The sequence below is a fragment of the Ranitomeya variabilis genome, chromosome 1 (assembly GCF_051348905.1).
Source record: "Ranitomeya variabilis isolate aRanVar5 chromosome 1, aRanVar5.hap1, whole genome shotgun sequence".
NCBI classification, from domain to species: Eukaryota; Metazoa; Chordata; class Amphibia; order Anura; family Dendrobatidae; genus Ranitomeya; species Ranitomeya variabilis.
In genome coordinates this window covers 796872235-796898816 of record NC_135232.1, presented here as the reverse complement: position 1 = coordinate 796898816, position 26582 = coordinate 796872235, and the positions used below count along the sequence as shown (strand labels likewise).

At 47.4% G+C, this 26582-nt stretch overlaps 2 protein-coding genes across 3 annotated transcripts in view; one reads left to right on the top strand and one right to left on the bottom strand.

Moving 5' to 3' along the window:
* Positions 1-24407, bottom strand: part of UBXN6 (UBX domain protein 6) — a 42377-nt gene extending 17970 nt beyond the window's left edge. The window contains exons 1-8 of the mRNA XM_077273564.1: positions 24196-24407; positions 18143-18297; positions 11941-11990; positions 10786-10899; positions 10546-10643; positions 10381-10456; positions 10100-10184; positions 8581-8800 (exon numbers count right to left, since the gene is read on the bottom strand). Of these exons, the coding sequence (XP_077129679.1) occupies positions 8581-8800; positions 10100-10184; positions 10381-10456; positions 10546-10643; positions 10786-10899; positions 11941-11990; positions 18143-18297; positions 24196-24407 (1010 nt within the window). The remainder of the gene's footprint in view (positions 1-8580; positions 8801-10099; positions 10185-10380; positions 10457-10545; positions 10644-10785; positions 10900-11940; positions 11991-18142; positions 18298-24195) is intronic.
* Positions 24408-24457: 50 nt separating this feature from the next.
* HDGFL2 (HDGF like 2) overlaps positions 24458-26582 on the top strand; it is a 112351-nt gene continuing 110226 nt past the window's right edge. For both annotated transcript variants that reach the window (XM_077273557.1, XM_077273550.1), the window contains exons 1-2: positions 24458-24590; positions 24693-24769. In XM_077273557.1, the coding sequence (XP_077129672.1) occupies positions 24519-24590; positions 24693-24769 (149 nt within the window). In that variant the 5' untranslated portion in view covers positions 24458-24518. The remainder of the gene's footprint in view (positions 24591-24692; positions 24770-26582) is intronic.

Sequence of the window (26582 nt, the reverse complement as noted above, 5' to 3'; positions counted from 1 at the left end):
AACTATATCAGCTGCAGTCAGCCATTGTTATACTCTACTTACCATTTGCTTAATTTTGGGGCCTTTCCCACCCCCCTCAAAAAAACAAACAAACTAAAAAGAACCTCCCCCCGCCCACAAAAACAGTGTTGGATATATTCCCCCCTACCTCTCCCACATACACCGCCAAGTCCACCTCCACCTACTCCTCCACTTGTGTCTCCGCCTCCTGGTTCAAGAATCAAGATTATATATATTTTATTCTGTTCTTTTAAGTCGTTTTCCTATCCACATTTGTTTACAGTGCAATTGTCCTGTTCTTACCCCTATTTTGCTTCCTTTTGCAGCAACAGGTGGTCTTTTTCCCGAAGTCCACAGCATTGAAAACCATGGAAAGTGAAAGGGCTCAAGGCTTCCACAAAATGTCAGCGGGGCACCCGCACAGCTGAACACACCTCCTACCAGCCTGGAGCCCGCAGCATCACCCCACTCCTGACGCCGCTGTCAGCTTCCTGCAGCAGTGACCCTGGGACCCCACTCCACCACAGCCGGTACTACATTTGGATTATAAAACGCACTCCCATTTCCCCAAAAAAGTTAAGTCTTATCTGAAAAATATGGTAATTGGTGGAGAAAGGTTGAACTTGTGGACTTGAGTCTTTTTTTCAACCTATGTAACTATGTAATGTTAGTTTAAAGGGAACCTGTCAGCAGGGTTGTGTTGAGTAACCTACAGACACTATCAGGTTGGCACCATTACTGATTAAAATGATACCTAGGGTGATGAAATCTGTCTTGTGGTTGTTGTTTAATCTTTATTTTCCGTTTTCAGTTAATGAGATGCTCGTGCCCCAGGGCGGCCTGTGGTCGGGGCTTTATATGATGCTCTATTTAGCTATTCATATGACAGATCACTGATCCCTCAGTGACTTGCCCTCTTTTTTACTAACTAAATATTACATGTATTGAAGAAAAAAAAAAAATCACATTCAGCAGGCAGAGCTATCTAAGGCTACGTTCACATTTGCGGTCAGCGCCGCAGCGTCGGGCGCCGCAGCGTCGCCGCATGCGTCATGCGCCCCTATATTTAACATGGGGACGCATGGACATGCGTTGTGCTGCGTTTTGCGCCGCATGGCCGCAAGCGTTGGACGCAAGAAACGCTTCAAGTTGCATTTTTTTTGCGTCCAACTTTCGGCCAAAAAGGACGCATGCGGCGCAAAACGCAGCGTTTTAGCGTGCGTTTTGCCGCGTTTTTGTTTGCGTTGTGCGCTGCGGCGCCGACGCTGCGGCGCACAACGCAAATGTGAACGTAGCCTAAGGCTACTTTCACACTTCCGTCTTTCAGCTCCAGTCACAATCAGTCGATTTTTGAGAATGCAGGATCCTGCAAAAAAAAATAATTTGCAGGATCCTGCATTTTCCCATAGACTTGTATTAGGCTACTTTCACACTAGCGTCGGGAACAACCCGTCGCTGTGCGTCGGGCCGACGTTCCCGACGCTAGCGTGGTCTCCGCCGCACAACGGGGGCAGCGGATGCATTTTTCCCATGCATCCGCTGCCCCATAGTGAGGTGCGGGGAAGTGCGGGGAGGTGGGGGCGGAGTTCCGGCCGCGCATGCGCGGTCGGAAAAAGCGGACCGTCGGGAGCAAAAAACGTTACATGTAACGTTTTTTTCTCCCGACGGTCCGCTACCACACGCCCAAGCGTCGCAAAACGGACGCAACGTTTGGCAATGCGTCGCAAATGCGTCACTAATGTTAGTCTATGACGAAAAAACGTATCCAGCAAGAACTTTTGCTGGATGCGTATTTTCGGCAAAACGACGCATTTGCGACGTATTGCAGTTAACGCTAGTGTGAAAGTAGCCTTAGCGACGGATCACGACGGATGGCCACACGTCGCATCCGTCGTGTTTTGGCGGACCGTCTGGAAAAAACGTTCAATGTAACGTTTTTTGTCTGCGTCGGGAAACCGTGTAGCGACGGATCCTGCGTCATACGTCATTCACTAGAATAGAAGCCTATGGACGCAGGATCCGTCGCTGACCGTCACACACTGGAAACCAGCGACGGATCCAGTTTTCCTCTCTGAGCATGCCCGGAAGGATGTTCAAGTCCGGGAAAAAGGCGTCTCTCTCTCTCGGACATTTCTTTTCCCGGAATTTCTGAATGACGCATCCATCATTACACTATTTTATATTATATTGAGGCCTTTGAAATTGCTACATCAAGTTTAGGAACTTTGTTCCAGGATGTCGCAGCCTCTTCCTCAAAGGGACATTTCCTCTTGAAAGGGGCATCTATTCTCCGGTTTTCCCCATTCTCTATCAATAAGCCCTTGAAGTTTTCTTGTTAATGGGGGAGGTCTTGCGTTTCTTCTGATCCAGGGGCTCAAACATTATGTCCTCAACAGATTTCTTGGCCTTCTGGTCTATTAACCCTATTGTGGACCTTAGCGTCCTTACTAAATTCTCCACCTCTTCTAGGGGAAAGCAATGTACACTCTCTGTGTCACTCTCAGATGAGGTCGAACTTGAGGACGATTCACACTGAACCCTCCTTCTGACTCAGCAGAATTATCAGACAGCCGGAGAGATTTTTTTGGCTCTCCAAATCTTATGCCTTACTTCTTCTGAGTGGGACAGTGACTTCAAGGAGTTTTCTGACTTCGTACTAATATGGGGTCTAAGGGGTAACGTTTCACGACTTCCAAACCGCGCCCTGCGCAGTCAGGGAGCATTGCTGCCGGGCAACCAAAGTGGTAATGATGAACTTGTCCGATAGACGAGATCCTCTTGGACCCCAGAAGTGCTTTCAGCCTTCCGACACAGGCCACAGCAGAGAATCCTATTTTCTTCTGCCGCTGTCCTAACAAGGCTTCCCCATCAAGGACAGAAAATCATCTGATATGGGGTGAAGTGCCGCCCTTTTTACCTAAAAGTTTCCTGTCCTTGAAGGGCAGATACCCTCTTGTGGTGCTGTCATGGGTGACAGAAAAAATACAGCTTCCAAGCAGATTTCAGCCCCTCACACACACTGGATGACCATTGGCCGAACATTCATTTGGATGAACTTTTGGCACAAGACCGCTTGCTCAGCTGAGTTCTCCTGTGTTCTCGATGTGAAAAATAACCAGACATCTCTCCCATCAGTTTATCTTTGGGAGAACAAAGCGATCGGCAGTCTGAAATTGGACATACCTGGTCTATATCTACCCAGATCATCAGTCAGTTGGCGACCCAAAAAACAGTGTCGTCAATATCAGTGGTTGCAGCCGACATTAGTCCAAAGTGTATGGGGGCATTTAGGCTACAAATATGAAGTCTTAGGATGTGGTTATTATCCCTATGTCTTGCTCATACACACTGGAAAAAACGCAAATGAAATGGTAGATCTTAACCAAAACGAATGATCATCGGCTGCTTTGGTAAAATGAATAATTGTACATTTCAACTCTCGAATATTTGTACACCAGTGAGGTTTGCTGGATTTATTTCATCACTAGATGAAAAAAATCAATATTGCCCATTGTAGTCAGTGATATGTTTGGGTCCATTTTTATTTCATGTGTTTGGGGATAAGTAGAAGGGAATATGGCTCCAGGATCAGGTTACTTGTTGGCATTCTGTAACCATGGAGACACATGTTTGCATAAGGCTACTTTCACACTAGCGTTAACTGCATTCCGTCACAATGCGTCTTTTGCCGAAAAAACGCATCCTGCAAAAGTGTTTGCAGGATGCGTTTTTTCACCATTGATTAACATGAAGCGACGCATTGTGACGGATTGCCACACGTCGCACCTGTCGTCCGACGGATGCATCGTGCAGTGGCGGACCGTCGGGAGGAAAAAACGCTACATGTAACGTTTTTTGCTCCCGACGGTCCGTTTTTTCCGACCGCGCATGCGCGGCCGGAACTCCGCCCCCACCTCCCCGCACTTCCCCGCACCTCACAATGGGGCAGCGGATGCGCTGGAAAAATGCACCCGTTGTGCGGCAGAGACAGCGCTAGCGTCGGCCTGACGCACAGCGACGGGCCGAGCCCGACGCTAGTGTGAAAGTAGCCTAATAGCTGTAGACAGAAAATGGACATACAGTATTAATTTAAAATTTTTCACAAAGTTACATTGTTGATTTGCCTCAGGATAACAAAAAGGGAAATTGGAACTTCAGAATTCCAGCATATCTCGAATTTTATGATAAAGTTTGAAGAAGCCTACAGTGGGTTTGGAGTCTTATTGAAAAGTTTAATTAAGGTATGATACCAGTTTCCTCAAAAAGCACTGTAGAAATATTGGCAGCTGCTTCATCTAAGGAGGTTCTTTCCATACTCGTACACATCTAATATACACAGCTGTACACAAATTGGACAGTTTAGCTTGGTAAAAAATAAGGGACACATCAAATATTAAAAGCATTTCACACAGGTTAAAGGGAACCTGTCACCCCGTTTTTTCGGTATGAGATAAAAATACTGTTAAATAGGGCCTGAGCTGTGCATTACAATAGTGTAGTTTGTGGACCCCGATTCCCCACCTATGCTGCCAAAATACGTTACCAAAGTAGTCGTTTTCGCCTGTCAATCAGGCTGGTCAGGTCGGATGGGCGTGGTGTCTTCCCCCAGATCTTGCGTAGTTTTCCGTTGGTGGCGTAGTGGTGTGCGCATGTCCAAGGTCCCGACTCCTGCACAGGGGTGTGAAAATAGCAGCGATGTCCGTTATTCCATTGGTGGTTGGTGGGCGCGGCGCTCTGCTGGCCGCGGCGCTCTGCTGGCCGCGGCTTCAGGAAAATGGCCGCGGGCATCCGCGCGTGCGCAGATGGCTATCGCGGCGGCCATTTTCCTGAAGCCGCGGCCAGCAGAGCGCCGCTTCTGCGCACGCGCGGCCAAAGCAAGATGGCCGCGCCCACCGACCACCAATGGAATAACGGACATCGCTGCTATTTTCACACCCCTGTGCAGGAGTCAGGACCTTGGACATGCGCACACCACTACGCCACCAACGGAAAACTACGCAAGATCTGGGGGAAGACACCACGCCCATCCGACCTGACCAGCCTGATTGACAGGCGAAAACGACTACTTTGGTAACGTATTTCAGCAGCATAGGTGGGGAATCGGGGTCCACAAACTACACTATTGTAATGCACAGCTCAGGCCCTATTTAACAGTATTTTTATCTCATACCGAAAAAACGGGGTGACAGGTTCCCTTTAATCAGATTATACAATTGTAGATGGAACTGTATTTGAATAAAAATAATATAATTTTCACTATTAACATATAACAGAATATATTATAGGAAAATTAAAAAAACTCAAAGAAACTGTAAAAGTTCTTCTGGTGCCCTTCTAAAATGCAATCTGAACAGGTCAATAGATGGAAAGTCCAACCAGTTCCTCTTAAAGTGTAACTATCTGTTTTGTTTTCCAATAGCTTCTCCTCTACTTACATGTCCTGCCGATCGTCAAAGTTCAGGTGCAGTGTAAGGGCTCAATAGAAAGTATGTGCTCATGCAGGAGCTTAGGGCTTCTGCCTCCTTAGCATCTGCCTCCCAAACATCATGCTTCAGATCAATCAATGGAAGTCTCAAGACCAGTGTAACAGGCCAGATTAACCCCCCACCCAGAATATACCCGGGGTTAAAGTGGCCTAGGCCAGATTATACCCCGGGTATATTCTGGCCTAGCCCAAACTATACCCCGGGGTACAAATTGGACTAGTCCAGTTTATACCCCTCCAGGTCAGAATATACCCCAGCTACTGTAGATCAGATTTTTCAGGCTTTTGAGAACCATTGAGTGACATTCTTAATAACGGGGCCCCAGGCAGCACCCAGGGCCCCAGGCAGCACCCAGGGTCCCAGGAAGCGCACAGGGGCCACAGGCAGCGCATGGGGCCCCAGGCAGAGCACAGGGGCCACAGGCAGCGCATGGGGCCCCAGGCAGAGCACAGGGGCCACAGGCAGAGCATGGGGCCCCAGGCAGAGCACAGGGGCCACAGGCAGCGCACGGGGCCCCAAGCAGCGCCCAGGGGCCCCAGGCAGCCCACAGGGGCCTCAGGCAGCCCACAGGGCCCCATGCAGCCCACAGGGCTCCAGGCAGCGCACATGGCGCCAGGCAGCAAACAGGGGCCCCAGGCAGCGCACAGGGCTCCAGGCAGTGCAAAGGGGCCCAAGACACCGCACAAGGGCCCCAGGCAACGTACAGGGCCCCAGACAGAACACAGAGCCCCATGCAGCGCACAGGGCTCCAGGCAGCACACAGGGGCCCCAGGCAGCACACAGGGGCCCCAGGCAGCCCACAGGGGCCTTAGGCAGCCCACAGGGCTCCAGGCAGCACACGGGGCCCCAGGCAGCAAACAGGGGCCCCAGGCAGCGCACAGGGGCCCATGCAGCACACAAGGTCCCAGGCAGCGCTCGAGGTCCCAGGCAACACACAGGGGCCCCAGGCAGCACACAGGGGCCCCAGGCAGCACACAGGGGCCCCAGGCAACACACGAGGTCCCAGGCAGCACACGGGGCCCCAGGCAGCACACGGAGTGGCAGAGACAGTGCACAAGGGAGGGGGAAGAGACAGCGTGCAAGGGGGAAGAGACAGTGAACGGGGACCCAGGCAGCACACAGGGCCCCAAGCAGCGCACAGGGGATGAGACAGTGCACAAGGGAGGGGGAAGTAACAGTGTGCAAGGGGGAAGAGACAGCGAGCAGGGCCCCTGTGCGCTGTCTCTGCCCCCCGTGCGCTGTCTGGCATCCCATGTGCGCTGTTTGGGACCCCCTGCGTGAAGTCTGTGGCCCCGTTCTTGAGTATATTAAAGATTGAAGCATATTAAAGATCAGATTTTTCACGCTTATGAGAACCATTGAGTGATGTACTCAAGAACGGGGCCCCAGACATCGCACAGGGGCCCCAGACATCGCACAGGGGCCCTAGACATCTTAGACTAGTTTCACATTTGCGCACGGCTGTGTACGTTCTTCGTGAAGCCCCGCCCACTGCCGCACCCACCAGTTAAGCTCCGCCCAGGTACGCATGCGGCCTGCGTACCCTATCTTTATCATTGGGTACGCAGGCCCTGCGGATGTTTGCGTTGGCGTCCGCATGCGTTGTTTTGACGATTCGGTGAATGCAAGAAAATCCAACTTATTGCCTTCGCCGTGGGTTGCAGCACCGTCAAAAGAACGTGGGCGGAGCTTAACTGGCGGGGCGCAGCAGTGGTCAAGGCTTCACTGAGAGCGTACGCATGTGCACGGCTGTAAGCAAATGTGAAACTAGCCTTACAGGATTGAGTGATATACTCAAGAGCAGGGCCCCAGACATCGCAAAGGGGGTCCCAGACAGCGTAGTGGGTCCCAGATAGCGCACAGGGGGTCTCAGACAGCGCACAGGGGACATGCGCTCTGTCTATTTCCCCCCCTTGCGCGCTCTTACCCCTTTGCTCACTGTCTCTGCCCCCCTGTGCGCTATCTGGGACCCACTGTGGGCTGCCTGGGGTCCTGTGGGCTGCCTGGAGCCCTGTGTGCTGCCTGGGGCCCCATGGGCTGCCTGGAGTCCCTGTGTACTTCCTGTGGCCCCTGTGCTCTTCCTGGGGCCTCTCTGTGCTGCCTGTTGCCCTGTGCGCTGCCTGGGGCCCCTGTGCTCTTCCTGGGGCCCCTCTGTGCTGCCTGGGGCCCCTCTGTGCTGCCTGGGGCCCCTGTGTTGCCTGGAGCCCTGTGTGCTGCCTGAGGCCCCTGTGCGCTGCCTGAGGCCCCTATGTGCTGTCTGGAGCCCTGTGGGCTGCCTTGGGCCCCGTGTACTTCCTGTGGCCCCTGTGCTCTTCCTGGGGCCCCTCTGTGCTGCCTGTTGCACTGTGTGCTGCCTGGGGCCCCGTGCACTTCCTGTGGCCCCTGTGCTCTTCCTGGGGCCCCTCTGTGCTGCCTGGGACCCCTCTGTGCTGCCTTGGGCCCCTGTGCTCTGCCTGGGTCCCCGTGCTCTGCCTGGGTCCCCGTGCACTTTCTGGGGCCCCTGTGCTCTTCCTGGGGCCCCTCTGTGCTGCCTGGGTCCCCTCTGTGCTCTTCCTGGGGCCCCTCTGTGCTGCCTGGGGCCCCTCTGTGCTGCCTGGGGCCCCCATGTGCTGCCTGAGGCCCCCGTGTGCTGCCTGAGGCCCCTGTGCGCTGCCTGGGGCCTTGTGCGCTGCCTGGGGCCCTGTGTGCTGCCTGGGGCTCCGTTATTGATTATATCACTCAATGGTTCTCAAAAGGCTGAAAAATCTGATCTACAGCAGCTGGGGTATATTCTGACCTGGAGGAGTGTAATCTGGACTGGTCCAATTTGTACCCCCGGGGTATAGTTTGGGCTAGGCCAGAATATACCCGGGGTATAATCTGGCCTAGGCCACTTTAACCCCGGGTATATTCTGGGCGGGGGGGTTAATCTGGCCTGTTACACCGGGACCCCAATGATTTGAAGGACATGAAAGTTAGGTAAAAGGTATAAAAAAAAAAAAATAATAAAAATAATATTATACACAATATATTATATGTACAATTTATTAATGGCTTCTAAGAGATCATAAATCATTCAGATCTATTTCACATTTGTAAATTGCTGGCCACTGACCTTAGTTTTTGTTCAAGCTTGATCTCTTCCACCGACAATTTATAGAAGTCATCAGGCAGGTCAAATTTTGCAGCTTGAGTGGAGGGCACAAAAATTTGTGGTTGACGATCAAGCGTGGCAATTACGGGCTCGCCACTTAATAGAGAATCATGATGGCTTTGCAAGTCGCTTAACCTGTCAAGTGTGTCACTGCCCAATACATAGAATTCTTCCTGCACACCTAGTGGTCAAGGAAAAGTGTAGCAAAGTTTATGTTTTGTACATTACTTTGTGGTAGTATTCAGATTCTTAACAAGGTTGTCCACTGCTGAACAACGTCTTTTTAGTATTTCTACTCTACAGCATAAAATAAAAAAAATTAAGTAATACTTCCCACCTGAACTGCTGCCATTCCTCCAATTTTTACACTGTGACTCCCAGTGGTCACATGATAAAGATGTATCATGTCCACTACAGCTGACCAGCGGCCGCTGATCAACTACAGCCATCAGTTTTCCGTCAGAAAGCAAGTTCAATGTCACGTGACCGTTGCAGCCAATCAATAGTCACTGATGATGTGCAGCCTTCGGTATCCCATCAGAGGGCTATGTTTTTGTGAACAGCTGAAGAGTGAGTGGGAGGCTTTTCACCATATCTCTACCCCAGGGCGTGGTCCAGAACGTAAATGTGGAGTATATTCAGTGTTCGGTGTGCCTGGAGATGAGAGCTCCAGAGCTGTGCTTGTGTTAAAGTGAACTGAACCTTGTTTTTGTTCCCCTGAGTAGGCAAATCCCCGCAGCCACAAAGGCTGTACTGTATGCCAGTTTGTTTTTCCCACTATGCCAGAAGGGCTGTGATTGGTTACCTAATTTTGGACTGGCTTATGGAGTGCGATTTTAATAAACCAGTTGAAAACTTAAACAGAAAGTGTTCCTGTGACTAGCTCTTTAAGCAGCTGAGTGAGTTGATCTACCACTAACATATATATATATTTTTTGTGTCAACTATACACAGCTGTCATTGATCTCCAATTATGTTACTGATCTATATATATAATTGTATGAATGTGGGTATTATTACTTCTGCACCTTAACATATCAGATTGATTAGGAGCTATTACACTATGTCTTTATGTCATGTAAATCAATGTGATATATCCTAAATCCTTGTAATTGCTGCTAAATGCCTAGGTAATTTGGTTGCCTTAAATATCACGCACTTGGACTTTTGTACTGCTTGAGAAAGGTCCACATCTCTGTACCGAAATGTTGCCATATGGGCAATTAAATAGCACATTATTTTCACTTATTTGGTGTGCTGACTCTATTTTTTGGATATATAATATAAATATATATTTTTTTTATTTATTTTTAACAGGAACAGCACCACTCTTATCTTATCCTTTGGCTGTAACTTGATATTGTATCTCAAATCAAGGGATTTTTTTTTTCAGAATTTATTTTAAGGAGGTCTTAGGTTGAGTTAGCTATGAGAAGAATTGCCAAACTCTGTGGTCATTAGCACTTCATAGTTGCGGTACCTTGTTCTTGTAATGCCAGTGTTTTCTTCTCAAACCCAATGGCTTCAAAAAATTCAGCTGCTCCTTCCAGGCAAATTACCTTTTCCTAAATAAATATATACATAGAAAGTGTCTCAAAGACCAAAATAAAAAGAACACTCAAATGTTAAGGGGTTGGCTCACTACTGGCATAGAGGCATATCATTAGACTGCCGCACCAATGAACAGGGGAATGGGGGAACGACTGCTGTGTACCTTGATGGTGCTAGAAAGTAGCGGCGGAAACACTAGCAAAATCCTACCTGAAAAACTTTATTCGATAACTTGATCTTTTGATATTTCTCATCATTCGGATTACCAATAATGTTTTTAAGGTACCTGAAAATAGAAGTAGATAGACCTATGAACAATGTTTCTACCGTATCTGCAGTTGTGATCTAAAACCAGAAATAGCAGTGAGGCCTTACCTTGCCATAGTCTCAACTCCTAATTTCACTTTATCTCGATCTTTGTTAAATGTGTGAATCTTCATTATGGATGCGGAAATGGGATCAGCCATGGAAAGCTAGTATGGATGAATCAAATCAATAAATCGGGTCTACAACCAAATTTCAATCAGAAGCTGTAAACATATCTAGCTATATAACCATAGAGATGTAGATGCAAGCATATATTTATACACATACACAACATTGGCTTTAACTCACCATTTCTATACTTTTTTTTATGTGCGATTCGATTTCTTCCCTTCGCAATATTTCTCCAGTTAACGGGCAACGAAACATTATATTATATATAGAACTTTTTCCAGTTTCAGGTTTCTGTCAACAGATTTTGCAACATGATTAACATACCATACAAAATAAGTAGCTTAGCATTTTATTTTATCTTATTAACTTTCTATTTTATGTTCGATTAGTTTATCCAAAATAGGATAAAACAATAATATAAAGCTGAACTTTCAACTGTAACGGTAGCTTAAGAAAAAAAAAAAATAGTACTTTTTATATAATTTATATTATTTATTTATGAGATATCAGCGCAGAGATCTCATCTCCCGAGATCTTGGTGCCGAGATCTCCATCTGCGCATGCGCTGCCCATGGCAGACATTTTCCTGGAGTCCACGACATAGGAAATCATGGGACTGCGGGGGCTCTGGCCTTTCACAAAATGTCGGCACAGCCGCCCGCAGCACCGAACACCGGCAGCAGCACCGGAGACACCTGCAGCGGCAGCAGCGGACACCTGCAGCGGCGTGCCACACATCCAAACACCCCCTCATCCCAGCCTGCAGCAACGCTCCATTCTTTCATCCTGCGACCCTGCTCCACCGCGGCCGGTGAGGTATATCCGCATTATAAGACGCATCCCCATTTCCCCCCCAGATTTGGGGGAATAAAGTGCGTCTTATAATCCGAAAAATACGGTTCTTATTAACTAAACACTAAGCATGCGATTATGCTGCCGCACAGGTGACACGGCTGGCATCTGACTGCAGAAGAGGTTTTTTTTTTTCTTCGGTATGTACAGATATTCATTAGGTAAACTAGGGGGTAGGTCACTGAGGGATCAGCGACCTGTCAGCAGTCTGCATTATGAATACCTAATCAGAGCACCACAAGCAGACCCCCCCCACAGGCTGCCCCGGAGCGCGGGATATCATTAACACCACACTGAAAGGAGAGATTAAACAACAACCACAAGACGGATTTCATCAACCAAGGTATCATTGTAATCAGTATAATGGCACTGACCTGACAGTGTGTAGGTTACTGTGCACAATCCTGCTGAGGTTCCTTAACTGTAAGTTAATAGTGGTTTTATTACGTGACAGGTTCCTCTTATGCAAATGTCCCTTACCTTGTTTTCTGGAGTGACCTTCATTTCTTCTTTAAATTGTTCATCTTTAACTATGGAAAACACAAAATAAAAAAAAGGACAGCTAGTTTATAGAAGTAATTATAGCTGTTTATATAAAAAAAAATGATGCAAATTGTAAAAAAAAATAAAAATTATAAATATCTTATATACTCTAGTATAAGCCGAGATTTTCAGCCCCCAAAAATGGGCTGAAAGTGCCCCTCTCGGCTTATGCTCGAGTCATGGAAGGCGGGGGTGTCGGCGGGTGAGGGGGAGCGACGACGGTCACATACTCACCTGCTCCTGGCGCTCCTGACGCGGTCCCTGCGTGTCCCATGGTCTCTGGCACCTTCTTCCTCTGTTCAGCGGTCACATGGTACCTCTCATTAAAGTAATGAATATGGAATCCACTCCCATTGGGGTGGAGCCGCATATTCATTACTGTAATGAGCGGTACCAGTGACCACTTAATACAGGAAGAAGGTGCCAGCGCCGGAGACCATCTGTCCGGGAGAAGATGCCAGGGACTGCGCCGGGAGCAGGTGAATATTCAGGTCAGAGGGTGCGATGACGTATTAGTGTGCGCGCCGCCCTCTGCCTGAACAGTCAGTGCGGAGAGACAGGACGGTGAGGAGCAGCGACGAGAGGCGAGTATGTCATTTTTTTTTTTATTGCAGCAGCATTATATGGGGCATATTTGTATATGGAGCGTCTATGGGGCCATAATGAACTGTATGGAGCATTACATGTGGCACATTGTTATATGGAGCATCTTATGGGGCCATAATGAACTGCATGGAGCATTATATGTGGCACATTTGTATATGGAGCATTATATGGGGCGTATTTTAATATGGAGCATATTATGGGGCCATCATACACTGTATGGAGCATCATATGGGGCTCCTGATTCAATATGGATATTCAAAAACACTTAACCTACTGATGTCTCAATCAATTTTACTTTTATTGGTACCTAATTTTATTTTTGAAATTTACCAGTAGCTGCTGCATTTCCCACCCTAGGCTTATACTCGAGTCATTAAGTTTTCCCAGTCTTTAGTGGCAAAATTAGGGGGGGTCCGCCTGGATTGATTTGCAAGTGGCCACTTTAAGTAGCTTTTCTCATGATTGCATACACCTGGCTATGAAGTTCAAAGCTCAATGAGGTTACAAAACCAAAAAAAGTGCTTTAGTAAGTCAGTAAAAAGTAGGTAGGAGTATTTAAAACAAGAAAATGATAAGGATGCCCATACTTATGCAACTGTCAAATTTTGTTTGAATGCAGATTGCACATTTTCTGTTAGTACAATAAACCTCATTTCAAGGCAGAAACATTACTGTGTCCAACAGTTATTAGATATATGAAACTGAAATAGCTGTTGCAAAAAAAACAATTTTTATAAAACATTAGGCTTACGATTAATAGGGGTGCCCAAACTTTTTCATATAGATATATATATATATATATATATATATATATATATATATATATATATATATATATATATATATATATATATATATATATATATATATATATATATACACACACACCGTATTTTCCGGCGTATAAGACGACTTTTTAACCCCTGAAAATCTTCTTAAAAGTCGGGGGTCGTCTTATACGCCGGGTGTATATGGTGGGTGGGAGAGGAGTGGTCCTGATGACGACGAGGGGGCGTCTCACAGGAAAGTGCGTGGAGTATCCCCCATTACCTCATCGTAGCGCTGCAGCGTGGGGTCTCTGTGCTGGGAGCGGCGGCTGCTGCTCCTCTTTGTGCCGCGTGGGTGCTGTGCTGTGGGGCGGCGGCTCCTCTTCTGCAGTGTGGGGCCTCTGTGCTGTGTCGGGCGGCGGCGGCGTATTTTCATGCAGTCAGTCGGGGCTCCTCCGGCATCTCCTTAAAGCCCGGGGCCTCCGGGAAAATTGCCGCTGCTCAGATTCAGATCTCGTCTCCCGAGATCTCGGGACGAGATCTGAATCTGAGCATGCGCCGCCCCTAGCGGCCATTTTCCCGGAGGCCACCGCATCGTAGCAATGGAGCTGCCGGCGGGGCCTCCGGGCTTTAAGAAGATGCCGGAGGAGCCCCGACTGACCGCATGAAAAAACGCCGCTGCCGCCCCACAGCACAGAGGCCCCACACTGCAGAAGAGGAGCCGCCGCCCCACAGCACCCACGCGGCACAAAGAGGAGCCACCGCTCCCAGCAGAGACCCCATGCTTCAGCGCTACGATGAGGTAATGGGGGATAGTCCACTCACACTTTCCTGTGAGACGCCCCCTCATCGTCATCGGGACCACTCCCACCCAAAAGGCACATATTCACCGGCCCTATAAGACGACATACGGCGTATAAGAAGACCCCCGACTTTTAAGAAGATTTTATATTTTAACTGGAAAAGTTGGGGGGTCGTCTTATACGCCCAGTCGTCTTATACGCCGGAAAATACGGTATATATATATGAACAGCAGCACATGTACATGAATCTAGGCCATGTGAAAACACAGACAAATATTCAATATGAATTATACTTCTCAAAAATATTTTTTTCAGAAAACTTACAGTAATAGATGAACTGAAGATTCTTAGCGCATAAATTGGCCAATTCATGTCTGCCCATCAACCACGGCAAGGTGATCTCCTTCTGATGGGTCCTACTCTACCATACATGAATCTAGGCCATGTGTGTTTTTTAAATTGTAGGTTTAGCCCAGAGTGACATGTTTTGTCCATAGTTGTAGGCTGGTGGCCCAAAAGTGGCATGTATGGTAGAGTAGGACCCATCAGAAGGAGATCACCTTGCCGTGGTTGATGGGCACACATGAATTGGCCAATTTATGCGCTAAGAATCTTCATTTCATCTATTACTGTAAGTTTTATGAAAAAAACAATTTTTGAAAAAATTTGTGAAAAAAATATTTTTGAGAAGTATAATTCATATTGAATATTTGTCTGTGTTTTCACATGGCCTAGATTCATATACATGTGCTGCTGTTCTTTTTTTATCTATATGATGCAGTTTGCACGTGTTCACATTAGGAGTGCTGGTTGTTTTTTTTTTCTCTATTTGGTTCGTTCTCTCTCTCTGTGTCTCTCTCTCTCTCTCTCTCTCTATATATATATATATATATATATATATATATATATATATATATATATATATATATATATATATATATATATATATATATATATATATATATATATATATATATATATATAGCAATCCGCGGGCACACATGAGAAAAGGATTTAAATGCTTTCTAGGTACCCAGGCAGAATAGTGCGGAAATGACCTGTAAGTAGAATACTTGCTCTAGAACCACAATCCATGACATTCCTCATATTACACTGTGTGCAGAATCATTAGGCAAGTTGTATTTTAGAGGATTATTTTTATTATTGATCAACAACTATGTTCTCAATCTACCCAAAAGACTCAAATATCAAAGCTTAATATTTTTGGAAGTTGGAGTGGGCTTTTTTTTTTTAGATTTGGCTATCTTTGGGGGATATCTGTTTGTGCAGGTACAACTATTACTGTGCAGAATTATTAGGCAACTTAAAGGGAACCTATCACCCCGTTTTTTAAAGATTAGATAAAAATAGTGTGAAATAGGGGCAGAGCTGGGCTTTACATTAGTGCCTTTTTGGTGCCTTTACACCCCCGTTAGGCTGCCGAAATACCTTTGTGAAGTGGCCGTTTTGTCCTGTCACTAAAGTTGGTCAGGTCGGATGGGCGTGGTCACAGCGCTGTTTGTCCCCCAGGATCCTGCTCATCATTACATTGGTGGCGTAGTGGTGTGCGCATGTCCAGCAGGCGAATCCACTGCCCAGGAGATGAATAACAGCGCGGTCTTCGCTATTCAGCCGTTTACCGGTGGGCGCGGCCATCTTTCCTGTGGCCGCGCCTGCGCAGATGGAGCGCTCTGCTGCCCGGGGCTTCAGGAAAATGGCCGCAGGATTCCGCGCGTGCGCAGATGGAGATCGTGGCGGCCATTTTCCTGAAGCCCCGGGCAGCAGAGCGCTCCATCTGAGCAGGCGCGGCCACAGGAAAGATGGCCGCGCCCACCGGTAAACGGCTGAATACCGAAGACCGCGCTGTTATTCATCTCCTGGGCAGTGGATTCGCCTGCTGGACATGCGCACACCACTACGCCACCATCGTAATGATGAGCAGGATCCTGGGGGACAAACAGCGCTGTGACCACGCCCATCCGACCTGACCAACTTGAGTGACAGGACAAAACGGCCACTTCACAAAGGTATTTCGGCAGCCTAACGGGGGTGTAAAGGCACCAAAAAGGCACTAATGTAAAGCCCAGCTCTGCCCCTATTTCACACTATTTTTATCTAATCTTTAAAAAACGGGGTGATAGGTTCCCTTTAATAAAAACCAAATATATTCCCATCTCACTTGTTTATTTTCACCAGGTAAACCAATATAACCGCACAAACTTTAGAAATAAACATTTCCCACATGCAAAAACAAAACCCCCCAAAATTAGTGACCAATATAGCCACCTTTCTTTATGATGACACTCAGCAGCCTTCCATCCATAGATTCTGTCAGTTGCTTGATCTGTTTACGATCAACATTGCGTGCAGCAGCCACCACAGCCTCCCAGACATTGTTCCGAGAGGTGTACTGTTTTCCCTCCCTGTAGATCTCACATTTTATGAGGGACCACAGGTTCTCTATGGGGTTCAGATCAGGTGAACATGGGGGCCATGTCATTTTTTATTCTTTGAGACCTTTACTGGCCAGCCACGCTGTGGAGTAGTTGGAGGCATGTGATGGAGCATTGTCCTGCATGAAAATCATGTTTTTCTTGAACGATACCGACTTCTTCCTGTACCACTGTTTGAAGAAGTTGTCTTCCAGAAACTGGCAGTAGGTCTGGGAGTTGAGCTTCACTCCATCCTCAACCCAAAAAGGTCCCACAAGTTCATCTTTGATGATACCAGCCCATACCAGTACCCCACCTCCACCTTGCTGGCATCTGAGTCGGAGTGGAGCTCTCTGCCCTTTACTGATCCAGCCTCTGGCCCATCCATTTGGCCCATCAAGAGTCACTCTCATTTCATCAGTTCATAAAACCTTTGAAAAGTCAGTCTTCAGATATTTCTTGGCCCAGTCTTGATGTTTTATCTTATGCTTCTTGTTCAAAGGTGGTCGTTTTTCAGCCTTCCTTACCTTGGCCATGTCCCTGAGTATCGCACACCTTGTGCTTTTTGTTACTCCAGTAACGTTGCAGCTCTGAAATATGACAAAACTGGTGGCAAATGGTATCTTGGCAGCTTCACGCTTGATTTTCCTCAATTCATGGGCAGTTATTTTGCGCCTTTTTTGCCCAACACGCTTCTTGCGACCCTGTTGGCTATTTGCCATGAAACGCTTGATTGTTCGGTGATCACGCTTCAAAAGTTTGGCAATTTCAAGACTGCTGCATCCTTCTGCAAGACATCTCACAATTTTGGACTTTTCAGAGTCCGTCAAATCTCTCTTCTGACCCATTTTGCCGAAGGAAAGGAAGTTGCCTAATTATGAAGCACACCTTATATAGGGTTTTGATGCCATTAGACAACACCCCTCCTCATTACAGAGGTGCACATCACCTGATTTACTTAATTGGTAGTTGGCTCTCAAGCCTGAACAGCTTGGAGTAGGACAACATGTATAAAAATTATCATGTGATCAAAATACAACTTGCCTAATAATTCTGTACACAGTGTAGAAGGGGTTGCGCACAACTAGGACATCGCCTTCTTGATCTAAATGTTTGATCCTGATAAAATAATAAAAAAAGCTTATACTCATCTCCAGTGTCAGCACCGTTCCCACAGGCCCTCACTCTCTCTCTCTCGGGGCTCTTGTGCGGTTCTTAAGACACATGCGCCTGGAGCCCAATCAGTGCTGACGTCACTGTCTCTGTCTTTAGACAAATCAAACAAGAAGAGGAAGACAGTGCTGCGGCTGCTCTCACTTCCTCTTCATATTCAATTCGTATGAAGGTGGGGACAGTGACGCCAGCGCTGATTGGGCTCCAGGCTCATGTGTCATAAGAACCGCATGAGAGCCCCCGGGAGAGTGCCGATCCGTAGGAACGGCACCAACACGGGAGGTGAGTATAAGATGTTTTATTTTATTGGGGCCAAGCGTGGGGTATGAGAAGAGGTTGTTTAAATTCTCTGACTTACCTGGAACATGAGCAGCATCCCAATGCTGGGTCTTGCCCTTTGTTTGCTTTGAGTCGAGCCTTGCTATTGCCGCAGAAGCAGCTGCTATCTGAGCCTCCCCTGTTGGTGCCTTTCTTGGTGCTGGTCGCTCTTTAACAGTGTTGTCAGGTGTGTTTCTTAAAGAAAAAAAAAATCCAAGTTATATCGAAAAAAGTAAAATTTGATTCAATAAAATAATTATTCACGTTCATGCTTAGACGGTCTTCTTTTAGTCCAGCTCTGCCAATGAAGGTCATCTCATTGTTACCATGTTGAGGCTGAAATATACAGGATTATTCCCTCCCATAAAGTTTATTTTTTCAATAACTGTGTGTATATGTGCATGTAACGTTGTGTGAGTGTATTATTATACTCCCCTAGAGCTGCTCTCCTAGATCCAGTGCCGCTCTGCTCCTCTTCTCAGTGATGTCACCGATCTTCAGACTCGCCGGATCACTTTGTGCGCGAGCCTGAAGTCTCTTTTACAATGTAAGTCTACGGAGCTTCATTCTGACGCTTTACAGGATTACATTGTAACAGTCATTTACAATGTAAGAATATAAAGCGTCATGCGTGAGCCAGAAGTGACTTCTACAGTGTAAAAATGTAAAGCGTCATGCGTGAGCTGGAAAAGTCACTTCCGGCTCACGCATGACGCTTTATAAGCTTACATTGTAAAAGTCACTTCCGGCTCACGCATGACGCTTTATAGGTTTACATTGTAAAAGTCACTTCCGAAAAACTTCATGTGAGGGCTTTTTTAAAGGGTGTGTATGAAAATTTCAATAAACTTTCTATGGATGTAAAAGTCAAACAACTGTGTCATATACTTACTTTCAAATTTTTTGTCTTTGCCTTCCTGCCTTTTCCTGTGCCCCTATTTACTCCATCGATTGGATTTCTCAAGAATTTTGCCATTTCTGAATAAACCCCTTAACCCCCGAGGGTGGTTTGCACGTTAATGACCGGGCCAATTTTTACAATTCTGACCACTGTCCCTTTATGAGGTTATAACTCTGGAACGCTTCAACGGATCTTGGCGATTCTGACATTGTTTTCTCGTGACATATTGTACTTCATGATAGCGGTAAAATTTGTTTGATATAACTTGCGTTTATTTGTGAAAAAAATGGAAATTTGGTGAAAATTTTGAAAATTTCGCAATTTTCCAACTTTGAATTTTTATGCCCTTAAATCACAGAGATATGTCACGCAAAATACTTAAGTAACATTTCCCACATGTCTACTTTACATCAGCACAATTTAGGAACCAACATTTTTTTTGTTAGGGAGTTATAAGGGTTAAAAGTTGACCAGCAATTTCTCATTTTTACAACACCATTTTTTTTTTAGGGACCACATCTCATTTGAAGTCATTTTGAGGGGTCTATATGATAGAAAATACTCAAGTGTGACACCATTCTAAAAACTGCACCCCTCAAGGTGCTCAAAACCACGTTCAAGAAGTTTATTAACCCTTCAGGTGTTTCACAGGAATTTTTGGAATGTTTAAATAAAAATGAACATTTAACTTTTTTTTCACACAAAATTAATTTCAGCTCCAATTTGTCTTATTTTACCAAGGGTAACAGGAGAAAATGGACCCCAAAAGTTGTTTTACAATTTGTCCTGAGTACGCTGATACCCCATATGTGGGGGTAAACCACTGTTTGGGCGCATGGCAGAGCTCGGAAGGGAAGGAGCACTGTTTTACTTTTTCAACGCAGAATTGGCTGGAATTGAGATCGGACGCCATGTCGCGTTTGGAGAGCCCCTGATGTGCCTAAACAGTGGAAACCCCCCAATTATAACTGAAACCCTAATCCAAACACACCCCTAACCCTAATCCCAACGGTAACCCTAACCACACCTCTAACCCAGACACACCCCTAACCCTAATCCCAACCCTATTCCCAACCGTAAATGTAATCCACACCCTAACTTTACCAAGGGTATCAGGAGAAATTGGACCCCAAAACATGTTGTACAATTTGTCCTGAGTACGTCAATACCCCATATGTGGGGGTAAATCACTGTTTGGGCGCATGGGAGAGCTCGGAAGGGAAGGAGCGCCATTTTACTTTTCAATGCAAAATTGACTGGAATTGAGATGGGACGCCATGTTGCGCTTGGAGAGCCCCTGATGTGCGTAAACATTGAAACCCCTCACAAGTGACACCATTTCGGAAAGTAGACCCCTAAGGAACTTATCTAGATGTGTGGTGAGCACTTTGACCCACCAAGTGCTTCACAGAAGTTTATAATGCAGAGCTGTAAAAATAAAAAATCATATTTTTTCACAAAAATGATCTGTTCGCCCCCAATTTTTTATTTTCCCAAGGGTAAGAGAAGAAATTGGACCCCAAAATTGTTGTGCAATTTGTCCTGAGTACGCTGATACCCCATATGTGGGTGTAAACTATTGTTTGGGCGCATGGCAGAGCTCGGAAGGGAAGGAGCGCCATTTTACTTTTCAATGCAAAAGTGACTGGAATTGAGATGGGACGCCATGTTGCGTTTGGAGAGCCCCTGATGTGCCTAAACATTGAAAACCCCCACAAGTGACACCATTTTGGAAAGACCCCTTAAGGAACTTATCTAGATGTGTGGTGAGCACTTTGAACCCCCAAGTGTTTCACTACAGTTTATAACGCAGAGCCGTGAAAATAAAAATTCTTTTTTTTTCACAAAAATGATTTATTAGCCCCCAGTTTTGTATTTTCCCAAGGGTAACAGGAGAAATTGGACCCCAAAAGTTGTTGACTAATTTGTCCTGAGTACGCTGATACCCCATATGTGGGGGGGGGGGGGGACTACTGTTTGGGCGCACGGCAGAGCTCGGAAGGGAAGGAGCGCCATTTGGAATGCAGACTTACACTGTGTTCCAAATTATTATGCAAATTGGATTTAAGTGTCATAAAGATTTATTGGTTTTGTTTTTCAAATAAACTCGTGGATGGTATTGTGTCTCAGGGCTCAAAGGATCACTGAAATCAATCTTAGACACATGTGATAATTGGTTTTCCAGGTGATTCTAATTAAAGGAAAACTACTTAAAAATGATGTTCCACATTATTAAGCAGGTCACAGTTTTCAACATGGGAAAGAAAAAGGATCTCTCTGCTGCTGAAAAGCATCAAATAGTGCAATGCCTTGGTGAAGGGATGAAAACATTAAATATTTCCCGAAAACTTAAGCGTCATCATCGTACTGTTAAGAGATTTGTGACTGTATCTGAGCACAGATGTGTTTGTGCTAATAAAGGCACAATGAGGAAGGTTTCTGCCAGACAAGTTCATCGGATTAAGAGAGCAGCTGCTAAAAAGCCATTACAAAGCAGAAAACATATATTTGAAGCTGCTGGTGCCTCTGGAGTCCCTCGAACCTCAAGGTGTAGGATCCTTCAAAGGCTTGCTGTGGTGCATAAACCTACTATTCGGCCACCCTTAAACAGTGTTCACAAGCAGAAATGGTTGCATTGTTCCCACACATACATGAAGACTAATTTCCAAACAGTCTTATTTACTGATAAGTGTTGAGCAACCCTGGATGGTCCAAATGGATGGAGTAGTGGATGGTTGGTGGATGGCCACCATGTCCCAACAAGGCTGCAACGTCAGCAAGGAGGTAGAGTCATGTTTTGGGCCAGAATCATGGAGAAAAAGCTGGTAGGGCCCTTTAAGGTTCCTGAAGGTGTGAAAATGACCTCTGCAAAGTATATAGAGTTTCTGACTGACAACTTTCCTCCATGGTATAAAAAGCAGAAACGTGCCTTCAGGAGCAAAATCATCTTCATGCTGACAATGCCCCATCTCATGCTGCAAAGAATACCTATGAGTCATTGGCTGCTATGGGCATAAAAGGAGATAAACTCATGGTGTGGCCACCATCTTCCCCTGACCACAACCCTATAGAGAACCTTTAGAGTATCATCAAGCAAAAGATCTATGAGGGTGGGAGGCAGTTCACATCCAAACAGCAGCTCTGGGAGGCTATTCTGACTTCATGCAAAGAAATACAAGCAAAAACTCTCCAAAAACTCACAAGTTCAATGGATGCAAGAATTGTGAAGGTGATATCAATGAAGGGTCCTATGTTACCATGTAACTTGGCCTGTTAGGATGTTTTGGAGTTAAATAGCTTTTTTGTTCAGGGAATGTGACCTCCTAATGCTGCAAATTCCACAAATGAGCATTTTCAGTTCTTTAAAAAATATCAAATGTTTAGAAATTCTACTGTGCCTAATAATTTGGAACTGTGCATTTTGAGGTTTTATTCATTTTGGAGATTATACTGTTATCATTGGGAGGTTTCTCCAATAATATTCGATGTAAACTCTAATGGGTGATGACTTTTATTAGACTGACTGTCATTTGCACCAACCATTTAGGAAAATCAGAGAAAAATATAATTTGCATAATAATTTGGAACATGGTGTACATCTTTTTTCACTCTTTTACCATTATTGATTTTTATGATTGAGCTTTTTTTTACTACATTTGTATGAATTTATATATTCATCGCATTTATTACTAATTTCGCACCCTTATTTGGTTTGCCATCATTTATTTGATTTATTTATTTTCTATGCTGGTGGTATTGTGATAATAGTCAGTATAATTTTATGCCCATTGCCACGCGGTTTGTTGCTCCCTGTCCCCTGCTGGACACATCTATTCTCATATATTTTTATATATATATATTTTCTTATGATTATTATATCTGTCTACATATTGGATTTTTTTCAATAAGACATAATGTGATTTTAATTATACTTTTAATAAAATATTTTTGCATTGTCAGCTGTTTATTATATTTATCGATATTTTTGTGTGTAATCATGATCTGATTATTTATGAAATAAAAACTTATTGAAATTCTTTATTTATTCTTTTGGATACAGGCACAAAGATGTCCTGGAGACGCTGTTATCGGGGTCCACACTGATATCTAACCATTGGGGCACATTTGAAAAGAAAAGTTTATTAGTAAGTTTGACATACTGAATGAGGGACACACCGCACCACTGCAGGGTTACTTTCCATTTCGCCACTTTAGTGGTGTCACTAATCCAAGGTCCCTGCCCCTAGTCTCATACTCTTCAGCCCCGTCTCCATCTGTTATCAGCGCCATTCCAGTTATTTTCTGCAGATTGTGACCTGTTGGATTCCTCCGATATTTGCTGAGTGATCCAGAAGTCACAACTCAATGTTAGTGTATGGAGCCAGAACGCCGCTCTCATAGACTTACACTGAGAGTTTGTGACTGTTACCTCCGACTTCAGGGGAATTAGGAGTAGTCACAAGATGGCGGCACAGGACCAGAGTGGTGCCAGGAAGAGCTGAAGACGGCGGCTGGTAAGTATGAGGGTATGTGTCCACGTGCCGGGCCTCTCTGACCTTTCCTGGCGCCTGCGCACTGCAGTACTTCGCTCCATCCTCAACAGGGCAGACAAAGTACGCCGGAGCCGCAGCGTGAAGACAAGAAGAGGACGTCATCGTAAGAAGATGGGAGGCGCCGGACCGGACCGCAGCAGGACCGCCCCTGGGTGAGTAGGATCTAACCTCTTTTTCTCATCTTTCAGGATACATCGGGGGCTTCTCTACCACATTATAGAATGCTGTAGAAAAGACCCTGATGCCGGTGGGCTTAGGTCACCTTCGATTTTGGGGAGACAGGTTCCCTTTAAAGATCATTTTATGGTGGACCTGGGTTCTCTAGCGTTCAATCTTCCGGAGAGCACTACTCCTCAGACCCCCGGCTTCCCGTCCTCAGGGGTCGCACAGTTCGGACTGGCAGCATGGCGTAGGTGTGACCTAGGCACTCTGCAATACTTCCCCCAGGGGTCAGTACTCTCTGCCCTGATTGCCGACCAATCCAGCCACTTCTGATAAACTGCAAAGGTGGCCGGTAACCAAGGCAACGAGAAGTAAACTAGAAGGTTTATTGTCCCTCTGTTGTTGAGGATGGTAGTGACGCAGATCCCTGGTAGCATAGACCATGCTGAGCCCACCCTGCCGGCAGCCGCCATATACCTGGCCTCCTCCGTCAGTTTGCGCCCAGGACCTGCGCTCTTGAATTTGATGTCGGCTTTGAAGCCGTCGAACAGCTTCTTCATGGCTCCCGGGTAACGGAGCACACCTCCTCGCCAGCCTCCTCCGGAACCGACCTCCTCGCCAGCCTCCTCCGGAACCGAGCAGGTGACAGCTCCACCCGGAAGTGATGCAGCCGTGCGCGACCCCGTCATTCACCTCGGCCGGGCGAATGGCAGCCGCGGTACCAATCACAGGAGGAGAGGCGTTATTTCCGGCGACGAGGGCTACCCGCTGGAGAGGAGACCGCGACCTACGCGCCCATCATGCCGCAGACGTTTCAGCCGGGAGACCTGGTCTTCGCCAAGATGAAGGGTTACCCGCACTGGCCGGCCCGGGTGAGAGCGCGATGGCGCGGGGTGGGGGGCAGCCGGGGAGCGGGCCGGTGCTGCGGCCTCGGGCTCTGTGCCACACATGCTGACCATGCTTCGTTTACTCAGGTGGATGATGTGAAAGATGGAGCCGTGAAGCCGCCCCCCAACAAGCACCTCATCTTCTTCTACGGCACCCACGAGACGTAAGTGACCTGTCCCCCCACTAGTGGGCGCTTACAGTCACGTGTGCAAATGAGAGCAGCACCCTCATAGCTCTGCTGATTTACATGCTAAATGTTATGTCTACGTTTACCCGTGTGTGTGATGCGACCCCACAGGAAAACAGAGACCCCCATGTGCTGGCAGCTTGTACTGTGCGACCCCACAGGAAAACACAGACCCGCGTGTGCTGGCAGCTCGTACTGTGCGACCCCACAGGAAAACACAGACCCGCGTGTGCTGGCAGCTCGTACTGTGCGACCCCACAGGAAAACACAGACCCCCATGTGCTGGCAGCTCGTACCGTGCGACCCCACAGGAAAACACAGACCCCCATGTGCTGGCAGCTCGTACCGTGCGACCCCCAGAGGAAAACACAGACCCCCATGTGCTGGCAGCTCGTACCGTGCGACCCCACAGGAAAACACAGACCCCCATGTGCTGGCAGCTCGTACCGTGCGACCCCCACAGGAAAACAGAGACCCCCATGTGCTGGCAGCTCGTACCGTGCGACCCCACAGGAAAACACAGACCCGCGTGTGCTGGCAGCTCGTACTGTGCGACCCCACAGGAAAACACAGACCCCCGTGTGCTGGCAGCTCGTACTGTGCGACCCCACAGGAAAACACAGACCCCCATGTGCTGGCAGCTCGTACCGTGCGACCCCCACAGGAAAACAGAGACCCCCATGTGCTGGCAGCTCGTACTGTGCGACCCCACAGGAAAACACAGACCCGCGTGTGCTGGCAGCTCGTACTGTGCGACCCCACAGGAAAACACAGACCCGCGTGTGCTGGCAGCTCGTACTGTGCGACCCCACAGGAAAACACAGACCCGCGTGTGCTGGCAGCTCGTACTGTGCGACCCCACAGGAAAACACAGACCCCCATGTGCTGGCAGCTCGTACCGTGCGACCCCACAGGAAAACACAGACCCCCATGTGCTGGCAGCTCGTACCGTGCGACCCCACAGGAAAACACAGACCCCCATGTGCTGGCAGCTCGTACCGTGCGACCCCCACAGGAAAACACAGACCCCCATGTGCTGGCAGCTCGTACCGTGCGACCCCACAAGAATACACAGACCCCCATGTGCTGGCAGCTCGTACCGTGCAACCCCACAGGAAAACACAGACCCCCATGTGCTGGCAGCTCGTACTGTGCGACCCCACAGGAAAACAGAGACCCCCATGTGCTGGCAGCTCGTACTGTGCGACCCCACAGGAAAACACAGACCCGCGTGTGCTGGCAGCTCGTACTGTGCGACCCCACAGGAAAACACAGACCCCCGTGTGCTGGCAGCTCGTACTGTGCGACCCCACAGGAAAACACAGACCCCCGTGTGCTGGCAGCTCGTACTGTGCGACCCCACAGGAAAACACAGACCCCCGTGTGCTGGCAGCTCGTACTGTGCGACCCCACAGGAAAACACAGACCCCCGTGTGCTGGCAGCTCGTACTGTGCGACCCCACAGGAAAACACAGACCCGCGTGTGCTGGCAGCTCGTACTGTGCGACCCCACAGGAAAACACAGACCCCCGTGTGCTGGCAGCTCGTACTGTGCGACCCCACAGGAAAACACAGACCCCCGTGTGCTGGCAGCTCGTACTGTGCGACCCCACAGGAAAACACAGACCCCCGTGTGCTGGCAGCTCGTACTGTGCGACCCCACAGGAAAACACAGACCCCCGTGTGCTGGCAGCTCGTACTGTGCGACCCCACAGGAAAACACAGACCCCCGTGTGCTGGCAGCTCGTACTGTGCGACCCCACAGGAAAACACAGACCCCCGTGTGCTG